At 42.5% G+C, this 16,185-nt stretch overlaps 1 protein-coding gene across 10 annotated transcripts in view; it reads left to right on the top strand.

Annotated features, from left to right (window-relative positions):
- Positions 1 to 16,185, top strand: part of JUP (junction plakoglobin) — a 31,055-nt gene that overhangs the window by 8,255 nt on the left and 6,615 nt on the right. For 2 of the 10 annotated variants that reach the window (XM_074261505.1, XM_074261507.1), the window contains exons 2-8: positions 7,533 to 7,748; positions 9,952 to 10,205; positions 10,422 to 10,660; positions 11,104 to 11,305; positions 12,148 to 12,292; positions 12,418 to 12,521; positions 13,336 to 13,674. In XM_074261505.1, coding sequence (XP_074117606.1) covers positions 7,541 to 7,748; positions 9,952 to 10,205; positions 10,422 to 10,660; positions 11,104 to 11,305; positions 12,148 to 12,292; positions 12,418 to 12,521; positions 13,336 to 13,674 — 1,491 coding nt within the window. In that variant the 5' untranslated portion in view covers positions 7,533 to 7,540. Of the gene's footprint in view, positions 1 to 7,056; positions 7,211 to 7,529; positions 7,749 to 9,951; positions 10,206 to 10,421; positions 10,661 to 11,103; positions 11,306 to 12,147; positions 12,293 to 12,417; positions 12,522 to 13,335; positions 13,771 to 16,185 lie in introns of those variants that run through there. The other 8 variants (XM_074261511.1, XM_074261506.1, XM_074261510.1 and 5 more) reach the window with 8 other exon arrangements.

Genomic DNA, 16,185 nt, shown 5'->3' with positions numbered 1-16,185 from the left:
GTTCTAAAGGGGATATACTGCTGCCGCCTCCTTTTCTACCTTGGCAGTCATCAGCTACAGGCAAGGAGACCAGCTTTTAGGAATATAAGAGAATAGTTTTTCATTAGTTTGGGTTAAATGGACAACCTTTGGGAGTCTGTGATTGTGTGAAAAGTATGTATAAAGATTTCTGCCCAGTACAGACAGGCTGGGACCTGTTTTTCTAAATTATCAAAAACAAAGGAAAAGTTCTCCATTGCAATCTCAGCCTCTTGAATGTCTGGGCATAAAAGTATAGTCTAGTGAAATAGCAGAAAAAGAATGGGACTTGAAATTGGGGTAGTTGAGATTGGGAGTATTGAGTTCTGAGTTCAAGGCCTAATTTACAGACAAGGACTTTTTTTTTTTTTTTTCTTACTATAGTTTTCCTCATCTGTGAAGTATTATTTATCTCCCTGGGTTTCTGTAAAAAAAATAAATACTAGATAAAAACAAAATGTTATGCATTAATCATTTTGCCAATGATTTTATTGTTGTTGTTTTTTTTTTAGTGAGACTTCCTAGTTCAAAAGACAGTCTTCAAGATCAAGTCCTTGAAATTTACTTCTTTTAATCACTAACTTGCTAACTTTCTCTAGCCAAGAGAAAGATAATGTAGTCTGATTTTTTTTTTTTTTTTTTTTCTTAAGGACAGTATTCTGTAAAGTGGAGCAGGTAGACAGCACAGTGTATAGAAACCTAGCTGGAAGTCAGGAAGATTTATCTCCCTAAATTAAAAAATCTGGCCTTAGACACTTAGCTGTGTGATCCTGGGCAAATTACTCAATCCTGTGCCTCAGTTTCCTCATCTGTCAAATGAGCTGGAGAAGGAAATGGCAAATTTCTCCTATATTTCTGCCAAGAAAACCCCAAATGGGGTCATGAAGTCAACGTGCCTGAACAAACTGACTGAATAACAAAGTCTCCAAAGCTGAGTCTATGTCTTTTTTTTTTTTTTTCCCTTTGAGATCAGACACCTTGTCTTACTTCAGCTTTATTATCATTGTTCAGATTCTCTGTGACCACATTGGATGAGTCTATGTCTTGATTAGGAATATATGAGCATCCAATCAAATGATGGGAATATGGGTTGCATCCTACTCCCTCCTAGTGATAGCTTATTTCCTGTTTGTCTCTTAACACTATGTTGCCTATTCTTACCCCCTTTACATACCCTGTTCTTCCAACTCATTTCCTACCCTCTACTATACAAGGTCCCTATTTCCTGCTATCCTCTAGGCAGTGATCCCTCTGAGTAATTATAACCCAAGTTTAAACTTGGTGCTTTTTGGAAAGTTTCCTTTCCCCTTTTCCCCCCAAAGCCTATTCAATGACTGCACTCTCTAGAGATCACTTAGTGATTGGGGTAGAGATCTAAGAGAGCACCCATGGCTCAGCTCTGGGGCAAGAAGCCTTTTAAGTAAGAGTCATGTACTCCCTTTCTTTTTGGATTTAATGGAGGGAACTGACAAGGTTGCACAGGCAAATATTAACTAGAGTTCATATCTTTCCCTTTTCTTGCCACAAACCCACCATATGTTCTCTCATTTGATTCTTACAATAACCCTATGAAGTAGGTGCTGTTCTTATTACCTGTTTTACTGATAGGAAATCCTGGGAGATTAAATGACTTGCTCAGTCAGGGCCACAGCTATTAAATGCTTAGGAAGGTATATGGACTCAGATATTCCCTATTATTGTCAAAAACACTACTTAAACTATCCTAGTCACCCAGCTTGGCAATGTCGATATCATCTTCTATTCCTCACTCTTTCCTCACCCCACATTATCCAGGTAGTTGCCGAGTCTTGTTATTTCTCCCTTCACATTTGTCCATTTGTCCCTTTTTCTTTACTTACACAGCTACCATCCTGTTTAAGATGCTCATCATTTGCCTGGACCATTACAAAAATCAATAAAAAAAAAAAATGTTGCAGTGGATAAAGTGATGGGCTTAGAGTCAGAAAGACTCATCTTCCCTGAGTTCATATCTGTCCTTAGCTGTGTGACCCAGGCCAAGTCATTTACCCTTATTTGCCTCAATTTCTTCATCTGTTAAATGAGCTAGAGAAGGAAATGACTAACCATTCCAATATCTTTGTTAAGAAAACCCTAAATAGAGTTGCAAACAGTCAGACAGGACTAAAAATGACTAAACGATAAGATTGCCCTAATCACCTCAAACTAAATAAAGTATACATATAAAAAAACCCCACAGTATATTTTTTAGATTTATATTTATTTTTTCTCAATAATATTTTATTTTTCCAAATACAGGTAAAGATAATTTTTAACATTCATTTTTGTAAGACTTTGTGTCCTCCCTTCCTCACTAAACTCTCCCTCCCCAAGAGAGCAGGCACTCTGATACATGTTAAATATAAGCAGTCCTTTTAAACATATTTCCATATTTGTCATATTGTGCCAGAAAAAATCAGATCAAAAGGGAAAAAAAAAACCACGGGAAAAAATCCACAAACAACTTGATATGTATTCACTCTCCATAGTTCTTTTCCTGGATGCAGATGGCATTTTCCCAAGTCTATTGGAATTACCTTGAAACACCACTTGTTGAAAAGATCTAAGTCTATTATAGTTAGTTGATCATCACATAATCTTAAAACTATTTACAGTGTTCTCTTGGTTTTGCTCAATTCACTTACCATCAGTTCATGGAAGTCTTTCCAGATTTTTCTGAAATGAGCCCACTCATCTTTTCTTAAAGAACAATGATATTCCATTACATTCATATACCATAACTTATTCAACCATTCCCCATCTCGTGGGCATCCATTCAATTTCCAGTTCTTTGCCAGTACAAAAGGAACTACTACAAACATTTTTGCATACCACATTATTGTTGACTGGTCTCTGCCTCAATTTTCTCAGTGTCCAGTTCATCCTCCATACAACTTGTGATCTTATCAAAGTTTGAATGATCCAATCTTCCCCTAATCAATGAACTCTACTGGCTCCCTATCTCATTTTTTAATAAAATTTCTATTTTTGTGTGAAATGTCATAAGGTTCATAATTATTGGTATATTATGTATATGATTTACAATCTATAGTAATTTGCATATAGTTTGTAAATAAGCAAAATAAACATTGGAACTGGATCAAAAAGTTTTTACTCAATAGTATTGGATCAACAAAATTTGGAGGCTGATCTTCTCAGAAATAAAAGAGCACTGCAGATTAAGTACAGGGAGGTAACCAATCCTTTCTCTCTCACCCTGGCTCATTATCACTGGGGACATAGCAAAACAGTCCAGGCTGGGAGCCTGGCTCTGCTGCTCTGCCCATGGCTATTTTTAATTACCCTCCTCTGCCCTCCTCTCCTCCCACCTTGGGTCACACTCTTTGCTGAGAAGCTGGGCCCTCCCTTCTCTGTCTGGCTGCACTCAGATTTAAGATGCATGGGTAATATCCGGTTGGAATTACTGCTGTTACTGCAAAGAGGGCTCTAAAACCATGAGAGGAGAGGTGGGAGGGAGGGTAGTGCCTCACACCAGTCCCTTTTGGGAATTGGATTGCCCTGTGATCATGTGAACACATTCAAATACACTCACACATTCTCTGGTGCACATACCACTGGACAGCTATCCTATCTTTTCCTTTGCCCTGAGCCAGAAGTTACCCCAGGAGAGACTGCTCCTTCCGCTCTTAGTGCCAACAATAGAACTTGTACTAAAGAAAGACTTCCCTCTTCAATTTTTAAAAGCCTTTCTCTGTCTCTCTGTTTCTGGGGCTAAAAGTAAAGGTAGATCTCAGTTTCTTTACAGGAAGTGAGAAAGAACCAGATCAAACTCAGTAGCCCCTTAAATAGTTTCTCCTACTCCCAAGGTGCATAAAGCTCTCTGGGGCTGGGCATTCGGGTAGCAAGGTGTTTACTTCTTGGAATGGAGAGCCTGAAAATCTTGCCAGGTGATAGTGATGATAATAATAATGACTGCTAAAACTTATACAAAATGTACGGTTTGGTGTGGTAGATGAAGTATCAGATTTGGCATCAAGAAAACTAGGATTCAGATCCTCCATACCACAATAGATGTTTTGTCTTCATGCTAGGTGGCCAAGCTGGGCATGGAGTCAGGAAGATTCATCTCCCCGAGTTCAAATCTTACCTCAGATATTTACTAGCTATGTGTCCCTGGGCAAGTAACTTAATCCTGATGCATAAAATGAGCTGAAGAAGGACGAGGCAAATTACTCCATTATCTTTGCCCCGTCCCCCCAAAAAAACCCAAATGGGGTCATGATGTGTTAAATATAACTGAACAGCAATAACAACATTTGGCCATCTGCAAATCAGTTAATTTCTCTCAGCCTCAGTTTCCTTATCAGAAGCCACCTTAAAGGATTAAACAAAGTAATATGTGTAAATGGCTTTGCAAGCTTTAAAGTACAATATAAAGGTCAGCTACTATGCAATGTTCTAAAGCAACAAGATTTTAAACTAGCCAAGATACCTTTATTTCTGTTTTACAGAGAAGGAAACTGATTTGTCCAAGATTTCACCACCGTAAGTGACACAACTAAGTTTCAAACTCAAACCTCCCGATTCAGAATCATCCTAATGTCTTTACATACTTCTTTCTTGTAACCTAGAACCTAGACTTCAGCCTTCTCCTCTGAACCTGTCCTCAGAGAGGAGAAACATTGCATGCTTCTCCCATTAAATAATTTTACAATGCTCATTTTGCTAACTTTCAAATTTTTCTGTAGTCTTTCTTTCTCCCATTCTCCCACCCACACACTCCTTATGATTTCTGAGTCTAGAGTGCCTTGGAGATGTTGTTCTCTGCGGGAATGTTTTGTCTGCTGGAAGGGAAATATGTAAAGTCGGGGTGGCCTTAGGGGCTAGATGTCTACTTCTGGGGTTGCTGCCCGGTAATCTCCTCCTTCCCTTATCCCACCAACCTAAGTTGCATGCATGTGTGGCTAGTGCTCACCTCCATCTTGTCCCACTACTGGCATTCCCTTTCTTTCCTCCCTGTCCCTACTTGCTAACAGGTAGTGAAAACCACCTTTGGGTTATCTAGTCTGGGAGGTCTCTGAGTTTGTCACAGCTTTTCCTAACTCCTGTTGGAGATCAAAGGAGAGAATCCAGTGGGAATATACTTAACAATGACTTTTGATGTCTGGGTTAATTGACTGAAGCTGGTAGTACAATAAGGAATTAGTAGCCTTCCTTTTGCTGCTTCAGCTTTACTCAAAATCTTGGGGACAGATGGCTTCCATATAACCCACTGTTTCTGTTACCCTCTTTGATTTGGAAGCAGAGCAAAAGATTTGGATGGAGTAGGGGATGAGGGGCTTAAATAGAAACCTCTCTGTGGCCATAGTTAATGGGACTGGGCTGATGGTACTGTCAGAGTTTTCTTGCCCTTGTTGACCTCAAAATTAGCATCAGGAGGTGAGCCCTGCTCCCTGCCCAGACAGAGCTGAGTACCATCTGGGGGTTAAGGTGACCTTTGCTGTTCCTGCCTCTTCCCACGCTGATTTTCTTCCACACTGGAGGAAGTGAGAACTAGAACTCAAGTAACAGGCTTGAACTATGTAGGATATTATGTGTAGCATTCTTTTTACCTCCCCACTCTAACCTTAAGGACTCTGGTTTTGGGAATGGAGGGCATCTTAAGGGAGCTGTATCACTGGCCTCCAAGGATCCATCTAGGCCTCCTATTGCTTCACTGCTTCCTCTTTTTTTTTCTTTTTTCTTTGGGCCTCCTAGGGCAAGGTGACTCAGGGCAAGTTGAGGGTTTGCTCCTGAAATAGCCAGAGACAGCCCTGTTTTCCTGTGGAGAATGCCGGGAAAGCAGCTGGGCGCATCTGGCTAGAGCTTGTGCCTTTCCTCTCTATCTTTTGAGCACATTCTACTTATCAACCCTGAAACTCTGAGTCATTCAGTGAAGAAGGGAAGAAGCTGATCTCCTGGCCCTTCTTGTCTCAGGTGGTGTTCTGGGCAGGGAACTGGGCGGAGCAGCCCTTATCTGTCCCTGAAAGACAGCAAGAATAGAAAGAAATAAGAGCTTCTTGTATGAGGATGACCCTCTAATTGACCCACTGTCAGTGGGAAGGGCACTCTGGATTGTTTGTTCTACTGCTGGGAATGAGCTACTCTGAATTTACTATCTTTCTGTCACCCTGTCCCTCCCTTGTAACAAATGGCTTGTGTTCTGGCTAGAATTAAGTGCCCAATCTTGGGGAAAAAAGAGTTTTTCCTTTGTGTGGTGCTTACTGGGCCTAAGGGGGTATTGAACACTTATGTTGTTGGCTTCATTAACCTAGTAGTACTCTTTCTAACTGAACTTACCCATTTTTGGAGTATGAAAAAAGAAAGTATTTTCTATTAGTGTATGGACAAGGCAAGCTTGAGGATCTGCAGGTAAAAGACAACTGTTGTGATTGGCCATCGCCAATGACTGACCTAGATTCTTTGGGATAAAGGGAAGGAGGTGACAAGGCAACAACCCCAGGAGGAGAGACTAGCATTAAGGGAAATCAGGATTTAGGGTCTGCTTCCCTATGAATTATCCCATGTTAGTTCTTGCCTCACCTAGAAAGGGAGAGTGACTGACCGTCTCAATGTATGACGGTTACAAAATGTTCATAACATTTTCTCTGTTTTCTGGGTCTTTGGTCCCTGGAGAAACCAGTTTGTCTTGTTCACCTAAGCCCTTCCCATCTCTCCCTGTTGCATTTGCATCCTTCTTGGGGGTGGAGCCATCAGAAATACCCCTCTGTAGTCCCACCTGAGGTGGTAGGATGGGATGGGATGGGTATTCCAGAGACTTATCCTTCTGATTTTGGGGGAGTGGTGGAGCGGAGGGATTGAGCCAGTCTAGTCTTGGAGAGGGAGCTCCTTGCTGCCCCTATCCAGTTACTCACATACCTATGATGTCATGCACCCCTCCCTTCCCACTCTCCTTTCACTGGAGTGGACAGTTCAGTGATGGTAAGTGGAGTACATGTACATCCTGGTGTCCACCCACCCAGTTCCAGGTACCTTGTAACTCCACCTTCCCCTTGAGACTGTGCGTCATTTCTCTGCCGCTCCCTTGGTGTGCTCACTCCTCTCTCTGCCTGTTCAGACAGCATTGGGACACTGAACAGAGAGCTCCGTGCCCCTTCTGGGGAAGCTTCCTGGATCTTTAGCTTGATTCCTGTAGCTGAGTCTGCCGGGAAGGGTGGGTGAAGGGAGCTGAGGAACAGCCTTGTCTGTGAGCTAGGGCAGTCTGGCTAAGCTGTTGGGAAGTCCAATAAAAAGCTCCTCTTAGCTTCCAGCAATCTGAGGAAGTGCTGCAGTTGGATTAGGAAGGATGGAAAAAAAAAAACAGATGGAGAAGGGAGGTAGTAGAGAAGAATAAGGAAGCTATAGGAGGCTGATAGATGCATCTGAAATGGGTTTAGAAGAAAGCTGATGGTAATAGGAGCTAGAAAGAGCTTAGGGAGGGCTGGGAGGATACCTTTCCTGGATCTGACCCTTTTGTTCCTTCTATGTATTAGCAGCAACTGCCATGGAGGTGATTAACCTGGTTGAGCAGCCCATCAAGGTGACAGAATGGCAGCAGACATACACCTACGACTCGGGCATCCACTCTGGAGCCAACACCTGTGTGCCATCGGTCAGCGGCAAAGGTATTGTCGAGGAGGATGAGGCCTGTGGCCGTCAATACACACTCAAGAAAACTACCACCTACTGCCAGGGGCCTCCCCAGAGCCAAGGTTAGTGGAGTCACAGCCAGTCTGATGGGGACAGAAAAGATCCAGGGACAAGCTGAGTACAATGCTCAGGAACCTTGGAGTGGTAAGAGTGAGGTGCTGAGAAGAGATGGAAGAGGTGAGAGAAGACTGTTCCTCTGACTAGGCAGAGAGGAGCCCCAGAGGCAGGCTCTGGATATATGCCAGGATCGTGAGCCATCCTGACCAGTGGTAAGCTTCTTAGCCTTTCTTGAGAGCCAGGACCAGGCCTCAGTAAAATCCGTATACCTCTCATAACCCAACACTGGGCTCTACACCTTAGAAGCCTTTGAAGAAATGATTGCTGTAGTTGTTGTGAATATTAAAAGCTCTCAGGATTAATGGATGCGTAAGATGGCATGTGTTTGTCTGAGCCGGTAGTAGTAAAGGTAAGGTCTGAGAAAGGACTCTGAGGGCACTACACCTTAGCAATCAGGGCATCCATCTGTGGGCAGCCAGCCTTCTGTTGGGCACTGTCAGGGATTGCTTTGGTAGTTGAAAGCCTGGAATTAGTGCAGGCAGGCAGGGAGGGAGCAGAGACTGTCTCCTCCTTCCTGTCTAATTAGAGGGTGGGGCTGTTCCAACTCCCTCTGCCAAGGGGCATTTGGGCAATTGCCAGGGTGGGGCTGCTCTGGGAAGCCTCTGGATCTACCACTCCCAGACTGGGGGAGGTGCTTGTCAAGGGGCTGGGGGGAAGAAAACTAAGTCCTATTCTATACCCGAGGTCTATAAATGGAGAACAGGCAAACTCTTAGTTTCCAGAAAGGGGAAGAAGTGCCAGCTCCATTGTCAGGATAGGACAGGGGAGTTTGGTGTCTCATCTGTCCATCTGATGAATGGATCTTTGGGCTGAAAGGCAAGACTCGCCTTTTATTTATCGGCCTAGCTCTTTCCCTGACAGGATACTGTTGGAGATCACTGACCTCTTGGTTTTCCTGCCAAGTCTACCCATTATCCAATTGGGTTTATATGATAGAATGTCATCTTTGATTGTTCTCTCTAATCCTCTTTTATCTCTTGAATCTGTTCCCTCCTTCACATTCTACTGCCACCACCCAAGTATAGACCATTATTACCTCTCACCTGGTTGATTGCAATAGCCTCCTAACTGGTCTTCATTCCTCCAATTTCTCATACTGTGTTACCAGATTAATCTAATTTATGCATAGTCATTCTGATTATGTTATGCTCTGCTCAGAACTTTCTGGGACCCTGGTTTTTTTTTTTTTTGTTTTGTTTTTGTTTTTTTTTTAAACAGGATAGTCTTACATCCTTAGCCTAACATTCAGGGCCTTTCACAATTAGCTTTATCTCATTTACTCCTCTTCAGGTTTTCTATGTTCTAGCCAAGTTCTACTGCTCACCAACATGTCCCACAGTTTCCCATTGATACTCCTTGCTCATGAGATTCCCTATACTGGAATGCTTACATTTTCACTTTTTTTTTTTTTTTTTTTTTTTTTTAGCAGTTGAGTTAAATGACTTGCTCAGAGTCACAAAAACTAGTAAATGTTTGAGGCTGGATTTGAAGTTGGGTCCTCCTGACTCCAGAGCCAGTGTTCTATCTACTGTTCCATCTAGCTGTTCCTCTATTTTTTTTTTTTTTAAATCTTACCCATGTTTCAAGGCCTTGTTCAAATGCTAACTTTTTAAAGAATTCTTATCAGAAATGATCTTTTCCTCCTCTGCACTTTTGTGTATTTCCCTTTTATCAAATTCCATTTTGAATTGAAATTATCTTATTTCCCTTACTAGGTTGTCAGCATTTTGAGGGCAGGGACCCATGTTGTATGTCTCTCAGTACCACAGTGCCTTACACATAATGTGTAATCTTTGTGCAGCCTCATGAGGAATTTATAATCTTATATTTGTTTAGTGCCAGTAGGTAGATTAGTTGCTATTTCACAGGGAAAGGAAGCTAAGGCCTGGGAAAGTTAAGTGACTTAATTATGATCTTTTGGGAAGTTAATCTAAAGCTGGCACTGGAATTCACATCTCCTGACAAACCAGCTTTCTTCTCTTTCCATTAGAATACACTGTCACATAATGTCAGAGAAAGGGGCTGAGGACGTCCCAGAGAAAGGTGGAGTGGCAAAGGTGGTGGGTAGGTGCATTCCACACATGTCAGTCACCACTCTCCACTCACATGGCATCATCTCTTTCACACAAGCCTTTCCTTTGCTTCCAGGAGATCTGGAGTGCCAAATGACAATGACGAGGGCCCAGCGGGTAAGGGCAGCCATGTATCCTGAGACAACTGAAGACCAGTCAATCCTGAGGAGCACCCAGATTGAAGGGCAGGCCACCAATGTTCAGCGGTTGGCTGAGCCCTCCCAACTGTTAAAGTCAGCCATTGTTCACCTCATCAACTACCAGGATGATGCTGAGCTGGCAACTCGAGCCTTGCCTGAGCTTACCAAGCTGCTCAATGATGAGGACCCGGTTAGTGGCAGGGGTTGAGGGGAAATGGGAAAACCTGAATATAAGGAATTTGCTGATAATGTTAAGAGGTGAGGGAAATCCTAAAAAAAAACCCAGCATTAAGGCCTTTGGTTGTAGGATTATCCTGGGAGGGCCCAGGGCGGGGCAGCCCCTTATGGTCTTTCACACCAAGGCTACATTTCTTCAATGTTCCTCTTGCCTTGCACTATCCTGCAGGTTGTAGTGAGTAAGGCAGCCATGATCGTGAATCAGTTATCAAAGAAGGAAGCATCCCGGCGGGCACTGATGGGCTCCCCTCAGCTTGTGGCTGCTGTTGTACGCACCATGCAGAACACCAGTGACCTAGACACTGCCCGCTGTACCACCAGCATCCTGCACAATCTCTCTCACCACCGCGAAGGGCTGCTTGCCATCTTCAAGTCAGGGGGCATTCCCGCTCTGGTCCGCATGCTCAGGTATCAATTGAGCAGCAAATATTTATCAGGTACCTGTAGAGAAACACAAGGCAGGATCCCTGTCCCCAGAAAACTTATAGTCAAATTGAAATGAGCCTTAGTATACTTAAAACAATGAGGGAGCAATAAAGAATAGTAAAGGGGTGCAGTACAGAACTTGGTGGTACAAAAAAGGGAAAGAACTAAGAGGGGTTGGACTAGTCTGAGAAGGCTACATAGTGGAGATGGGCCCTGACAATAGGGTGCCAGGGATCTCCTGGCCCACTGTGTAGCTTAAGCTAATCCCTACTCTAGTTTCTCTAGCTGCCATCTTTCTTTTCCCCTCTGTGAGTTCCTTTGAACCTCATTTTCTGGTAATATGGGGTACAAGGCTCTGAGTGCATTGGAGGGGCTACATCTTTCATTCCTTCCCCAACTTTCATGGTTCTATCTTCCCCTCATAGTTCTCCAGTGGAATCAGTCTTGTTCTATGCCATCACAACATTGCATAACCTGCTGCTGTATCAAGAGGGTGCTAAGATGGCTGTCCGGCTGGCTGATGGGCTACAAAAAATGGTGCCCCTCCTCAACAAGAACAACCCCAAATTCCTGGCCATTACCACTGATTGCCTGCAGCTACTTGCCTATGGCAACCAGGAGAGTAAGGTAAGGTTATCATCGGGGTACCTTGAGTCTCTTCCCCACTCCAGCTGCCAAAGCATTCATCTTGACCATGTCACCCTCCCTACTCAACAAATTCCAGTGGCTTCCTTTTACCCCACCAGCATCAAATAGGAAAACTTTTAGTTAGCATATAAAGTCTTGACAACTTGTCGTCTTTCTACTTTTCTACTCTCTTTCCATGCTTTACTCTTCTCCGTGTTTCTTACAACTCTTGCTACTTTACTACTGTCTATCTACCCAGGTTACTTATATCTTCGGAATCTAATACTTAATGTGCAACAAGAAAATGGTATTTACACACATGTATTGTATCTAGGTTATATTGTAGCACATGTAAAATGTATGGGATTGCCTGTCATCAGGGGGAGGGAATGGAGGGAGGGGGGGATAATTTGGAAAAATGAATACAAGGGATAATATTATTATTATTATTTTTTTTATTATATATATATATAGGGATAATATTATTTAAAAAAAAAAAAAGAGTTATTTACCCAGTTTAAAAAAAAAAAAATACTCTGCTCCATTTTTCAGATGTGGTGATTTTTCATTGCCTCGCCCCCGTGGGATGCTCTCCTTTCTCATCATAATTTCCTTCCTTTCCTGGATTTCTTCAACATTATCTTCTGTAGGAACTTTTCTTGGTCTGGTTCCCTTTGGTCAAGAAGCCTCTTCTGTTGGTTGACCCCTCTGCCCTGCTGAAGCTTTTGCCACTGGCCTTTCCAGTTTTGAGTTGAAATCACATGGACCTGTGATCCATGCTAACATCTTTCTACCAACAGTGCCTATTCTCAGACTCCTCTCTCACTCTGCTCCTTCCACAGCTCATCATCTTGGCCAATGGGGGCCCCCAGGCCCTGGTGCAGATTATGCGTAACTATAGCTATGAGAAACTGCTCTGGACTACAAGCCGTGTTCTCAAAGTGCTGTCTGTGTGCCCCAGCAATAAGCCTGCCATCGTGGAAGCTGGTGAGGCACCCATTTAGTGGAGACCTTTGGACGGGACTTGTGGGATGATCCAGTGAGGAGGTGGGGTTCTGATGTATCACTGGCTCTGCCCATCCCTCATAATGCTATTTTCTCTTCATATTTAGGTGGTATGCAAGCCTTGGGCAAACATTTAACAAGCAACAGCCCTCGTCTTGTGCAAAATTGTCTTTGGACCCTGCGCAACCTCTCAGATGTAGCCACTAAGCAGGTAAGAACCTCTTTAAACTTTCGTATCCTCCTATTCTTCTAGGGTGGCTTCTCTTTAACCCCACCCTCCTCAATATTCACTCCCCAGCTTTTTGTCTAGGAATCTAATACCCCTTTCTTTATATGGTATGATTGTAGCAGGTAGGAATGCCAGATATTATGAAATCTTCTCCTACCTGGAAGCTAATGCCTGAAATTTCTCTTTCTGAGCTTCATGGCTTTAATGTAAAGCTTTAATCCTTTTAATCCTTGGAAGGGATTGTTTATATGTTGATGTGAAGGAAAGACTCAAAATTAACTTTTCTCAGGAAAAATGCATGGAATACAAACTTTGAAGGTTTCTGAGATGAAACAGGATGGTAGAAAATGAGGAAGAGATAGAAAAGCTTACTTCAAAATTTTACCTAGTACTAGCCCATATTTTCACATTCCCCCTCATAATGCCAATGTCTTACCTAGCCTGCTGCCCTTAAAGGCTGTCCCTCCTACCTTAACATACTCTGTTTGGGTGACAGGGACAGAATTGGAATGGCAGACCAGTGGAGAAAAGTATGTCATACTCTGGCTCTGTCTGGAGAATTGGTTAGAACTTCAGAGTCTGTGCTATTGAGTGGGGAGGGAAGAAGAGGGAAGAGAGAAGTGGTGGGACCTAATAAATCAGCTCAGCTGACAGCATATATAGTGATACAAGGATTTCAAAAAGAGTACCTTGTTCAATCAGTTAATAACCATTTATTATCCTACTAAGTACTGGAGGTACATAGAAAAAGCCAAAAAGGCTTCTCAAGGAACTTGTATTTTCTTTTCTTTCCCAGGAGGGTCTGGACAGTGTGTTGAAGGTCCTGGTCAATCAGCTGAGTGTGGATGATGTAAATGTGCTGACCTGTGCCACAGGCACCCTTTCTAACTTAACCTGCAACAACAGCAAGAATAAGACACTGGTGACGCAGAACAGCGGTGTGGAGGCACTGATCCATGCCATCCTGCGTGCAGGGGACAAAGATGACATCACCGAGCCTGCTGTCTGTGCACTACGGCATCTCACAAGCCGCCACCCAGAGGCTGAGATGGCACAGAATTCCGTGCGCCTCAACTATGGAATCCCTGCCATCGTCAAGCTGCTTAACCAGCCCAACCAATGGCCTTTGGTCAAGGTATTACCTGCTAGAAGGACTGAGGGAGGTAGAAGGAAGATTGGGGCACAGTGCAAGGAGAGCTGGCAGAGCAGCCTGATTGACAGAATTTTCTGGGTGCAATGGGGTCACAACTGAGGCCAGTTAGACTAGAACAAGTCTGACTTCTTAGTGGCCAGAATTAAGAGAGAGGATGACAAAGAGTGACCCCTTTCCTGATAACTTCTTCATGCAGCAAATATTTATTGAGCATCTACTAGATACAAGGATTATTAAGCTGTATTATTAAGTTCTACGAAGCAATTAAGTTGAAGAAGATAAAATTTCCATCCATTTTTACATCCTGAAATGCCTAATGGACGTCACCAACTGGATGTCCCATAAGCACCTCAAGTTCAATGTGTTCTAAGCAAAACTCATTATCTTTTCCCCAAAACATTCCCACTTTCTTAACTTCTCTGTTTTCAATGAGGACACACCATCAGCTTCCCAACCCCAGAGTCATCTTCCATCCTTTCTTCTCTCAAACACATTTAATCATTTGCCATTCTTCTTCCATAATGTGCAATGAATCTTTCCCCTTTTGTCTGCTTACATGGACACCATTCCAATTCAGGCCCTCATGACTTTTACCTGGATGACTGTCATCATTTACTAACTGTTCTCCCTGAATCTAAAACCTTCCCTTTCCAGACCATCACTCACATGGTTCTTGAAGTCATAGTCATAAAGTGTAGGCTGGAACCCATTATTCCTATGATCAAGAAGCTCTAGTGGTACTTTTTGCCTTTAATATAAAAACAGTTTTCTCTATTTTTTAAAAATACCTTTCCCAATTTGACTCCCATCTGCCTTCCTAGGGTTCTTGTTCATTATTTTCCTTCATCCATTTTGTCTTTTAGCCAAATGGGTCACTAAGATCTTTGAGGTAGGGGCTGTTACATTTTTCCTTATATCTCCTTGTGCCTAGCACAATGTCCTGTATGGCATAGGCATTCAATAAATATCTATTGAATTGAATAGCAAAAGGGATAAGAAATACCTAAATATAAACACAATACAATATGGTGAGGTATACAAGAGAGAAACTCAAAGTCCCTTGAGGTACATGTCTTAGCATGAAAAGAATGTCTTCAATTGACATAGGGCAACAGAGACCAGAGAGAGATCTAGAGGGCCATGATGCTGAGGATGGGATAAGGGATGATGGTGGCAGGACCTTTCAAAACAGCTCAGTTGGTAGCTGGGTAAGATTAAAGCACTGAACTAGGAGTCAGGAGACCTGTCTAACTTGTCCAGTCTTAGCATTGCCTCAAACTAGATTGGTGATTGCAGCTTCAATTCATTTCCTCAGCTATCATGTTATAAACTCTGTTCATAAGAGTTCCTGTGAAACTCAGTGAGAAAAGGCATATGAAAGAATTTTGGAAAGTAAGGCAATGGGGCTGATTATTTATCAGAATAAGTTGTTTTACAGGTAGAGAGTCATTTAAATAAGGAGGATTTTAGGGGGCTGGAGAACTGTGTGGTGGCATCCAGAGCTTTGCCTTGTTAGATGGAGTTCAGTAAAATATTGAATAAATGAGTAGAATGGGGACTAAGGGAGGCTAGGTTGTATTTCTGACAGGATTCCTCAAAAGAAAAAAGATCCATTTTTGCGATGGCTAAAGGAAGGAAAAGGGTGAGGAGATTGGCAGTGTCATAAAGCAACCTAGCTTTTAGTTTACAAGAAGATGTGGGTCATTGAAAGGAAAGGACTTTATAAGACAGAAAAAAGGCTTTCTATTATCTGTGACATTCAGTTGCAGGCGTCCATTAGGCAGTTCATGATGTGAAAATGGATGAAAGGTCTATCTTCAACTTGACAGTTCCATAGGGCTTAATACAGAGCTTTGTATCTAGTAGATGCTCAATAAATATTTACTGAAGGAAGAGAAGGGATTACTCTTTGTCATCTTCTCTCTTAACTCTGGCCACTGAGAAGTTAGGTTAGATGTCAAGAAGAGTAGGACATGAATGAAAATGATTGAACAATGACAAAATTATTATTACTGGGATACAAAATAATTTTGTAAGGGTGAGGTGAGACTAATAAATGTGACTAACAAGAAAAAGCTTTATATAGGAGGTGACACTGGAGTCAAGTGAACAAGTACTTATTAAGGGTCTACCTGTGCAAGGCACTTGAGCTTTGAAGGATGTGAAGGTTTCTAGGAAATGGAGATGAAGAGAGAGTACATTCCAGGCATGGGAGATGGCCTGGGCCATCTGGAGGTAGAATATCTGAAGAGGGAAATAATATGGAATAAGTCTGGCTAGGTAGAACTGGAGCTACATGTTGAAGGGCTTTGAAAATCCTAAAAGAAGAATTTTCATTTTATCTTAGAGACAGTAGAGTGAAGAACTGAATATATATATAAATTTGAGTAATGGAGAAATAGTGGTATTTTCAATAGCAGTAAAGAAGTTAAGAGGCAGTACAGTGGATAGAGTGCTGACCTTGAAGTCACAAGGACCTGAGTTCACATTTGA

This window comes from Sminthopsis crassicaudata, chromosome 4, assembly GCF_048593235.1.
Source record: "Sminthopsis crassicaudata isolate SCR6 chromosome 4, ASM4859323v1, whole genome shotgun sequence".
NCBI lineage: Eukaryota > Metazoa > Chordata > Mammalia > Dasyuromorphia > Dasyuridae > Sminthopsis > Sminthopsis crassicaudata.
The sequence above is the reverse complement of the archived record's forward strand: the minus strand, read 5'-3'. Positions and strand labels throughout refer to the sequence as shown.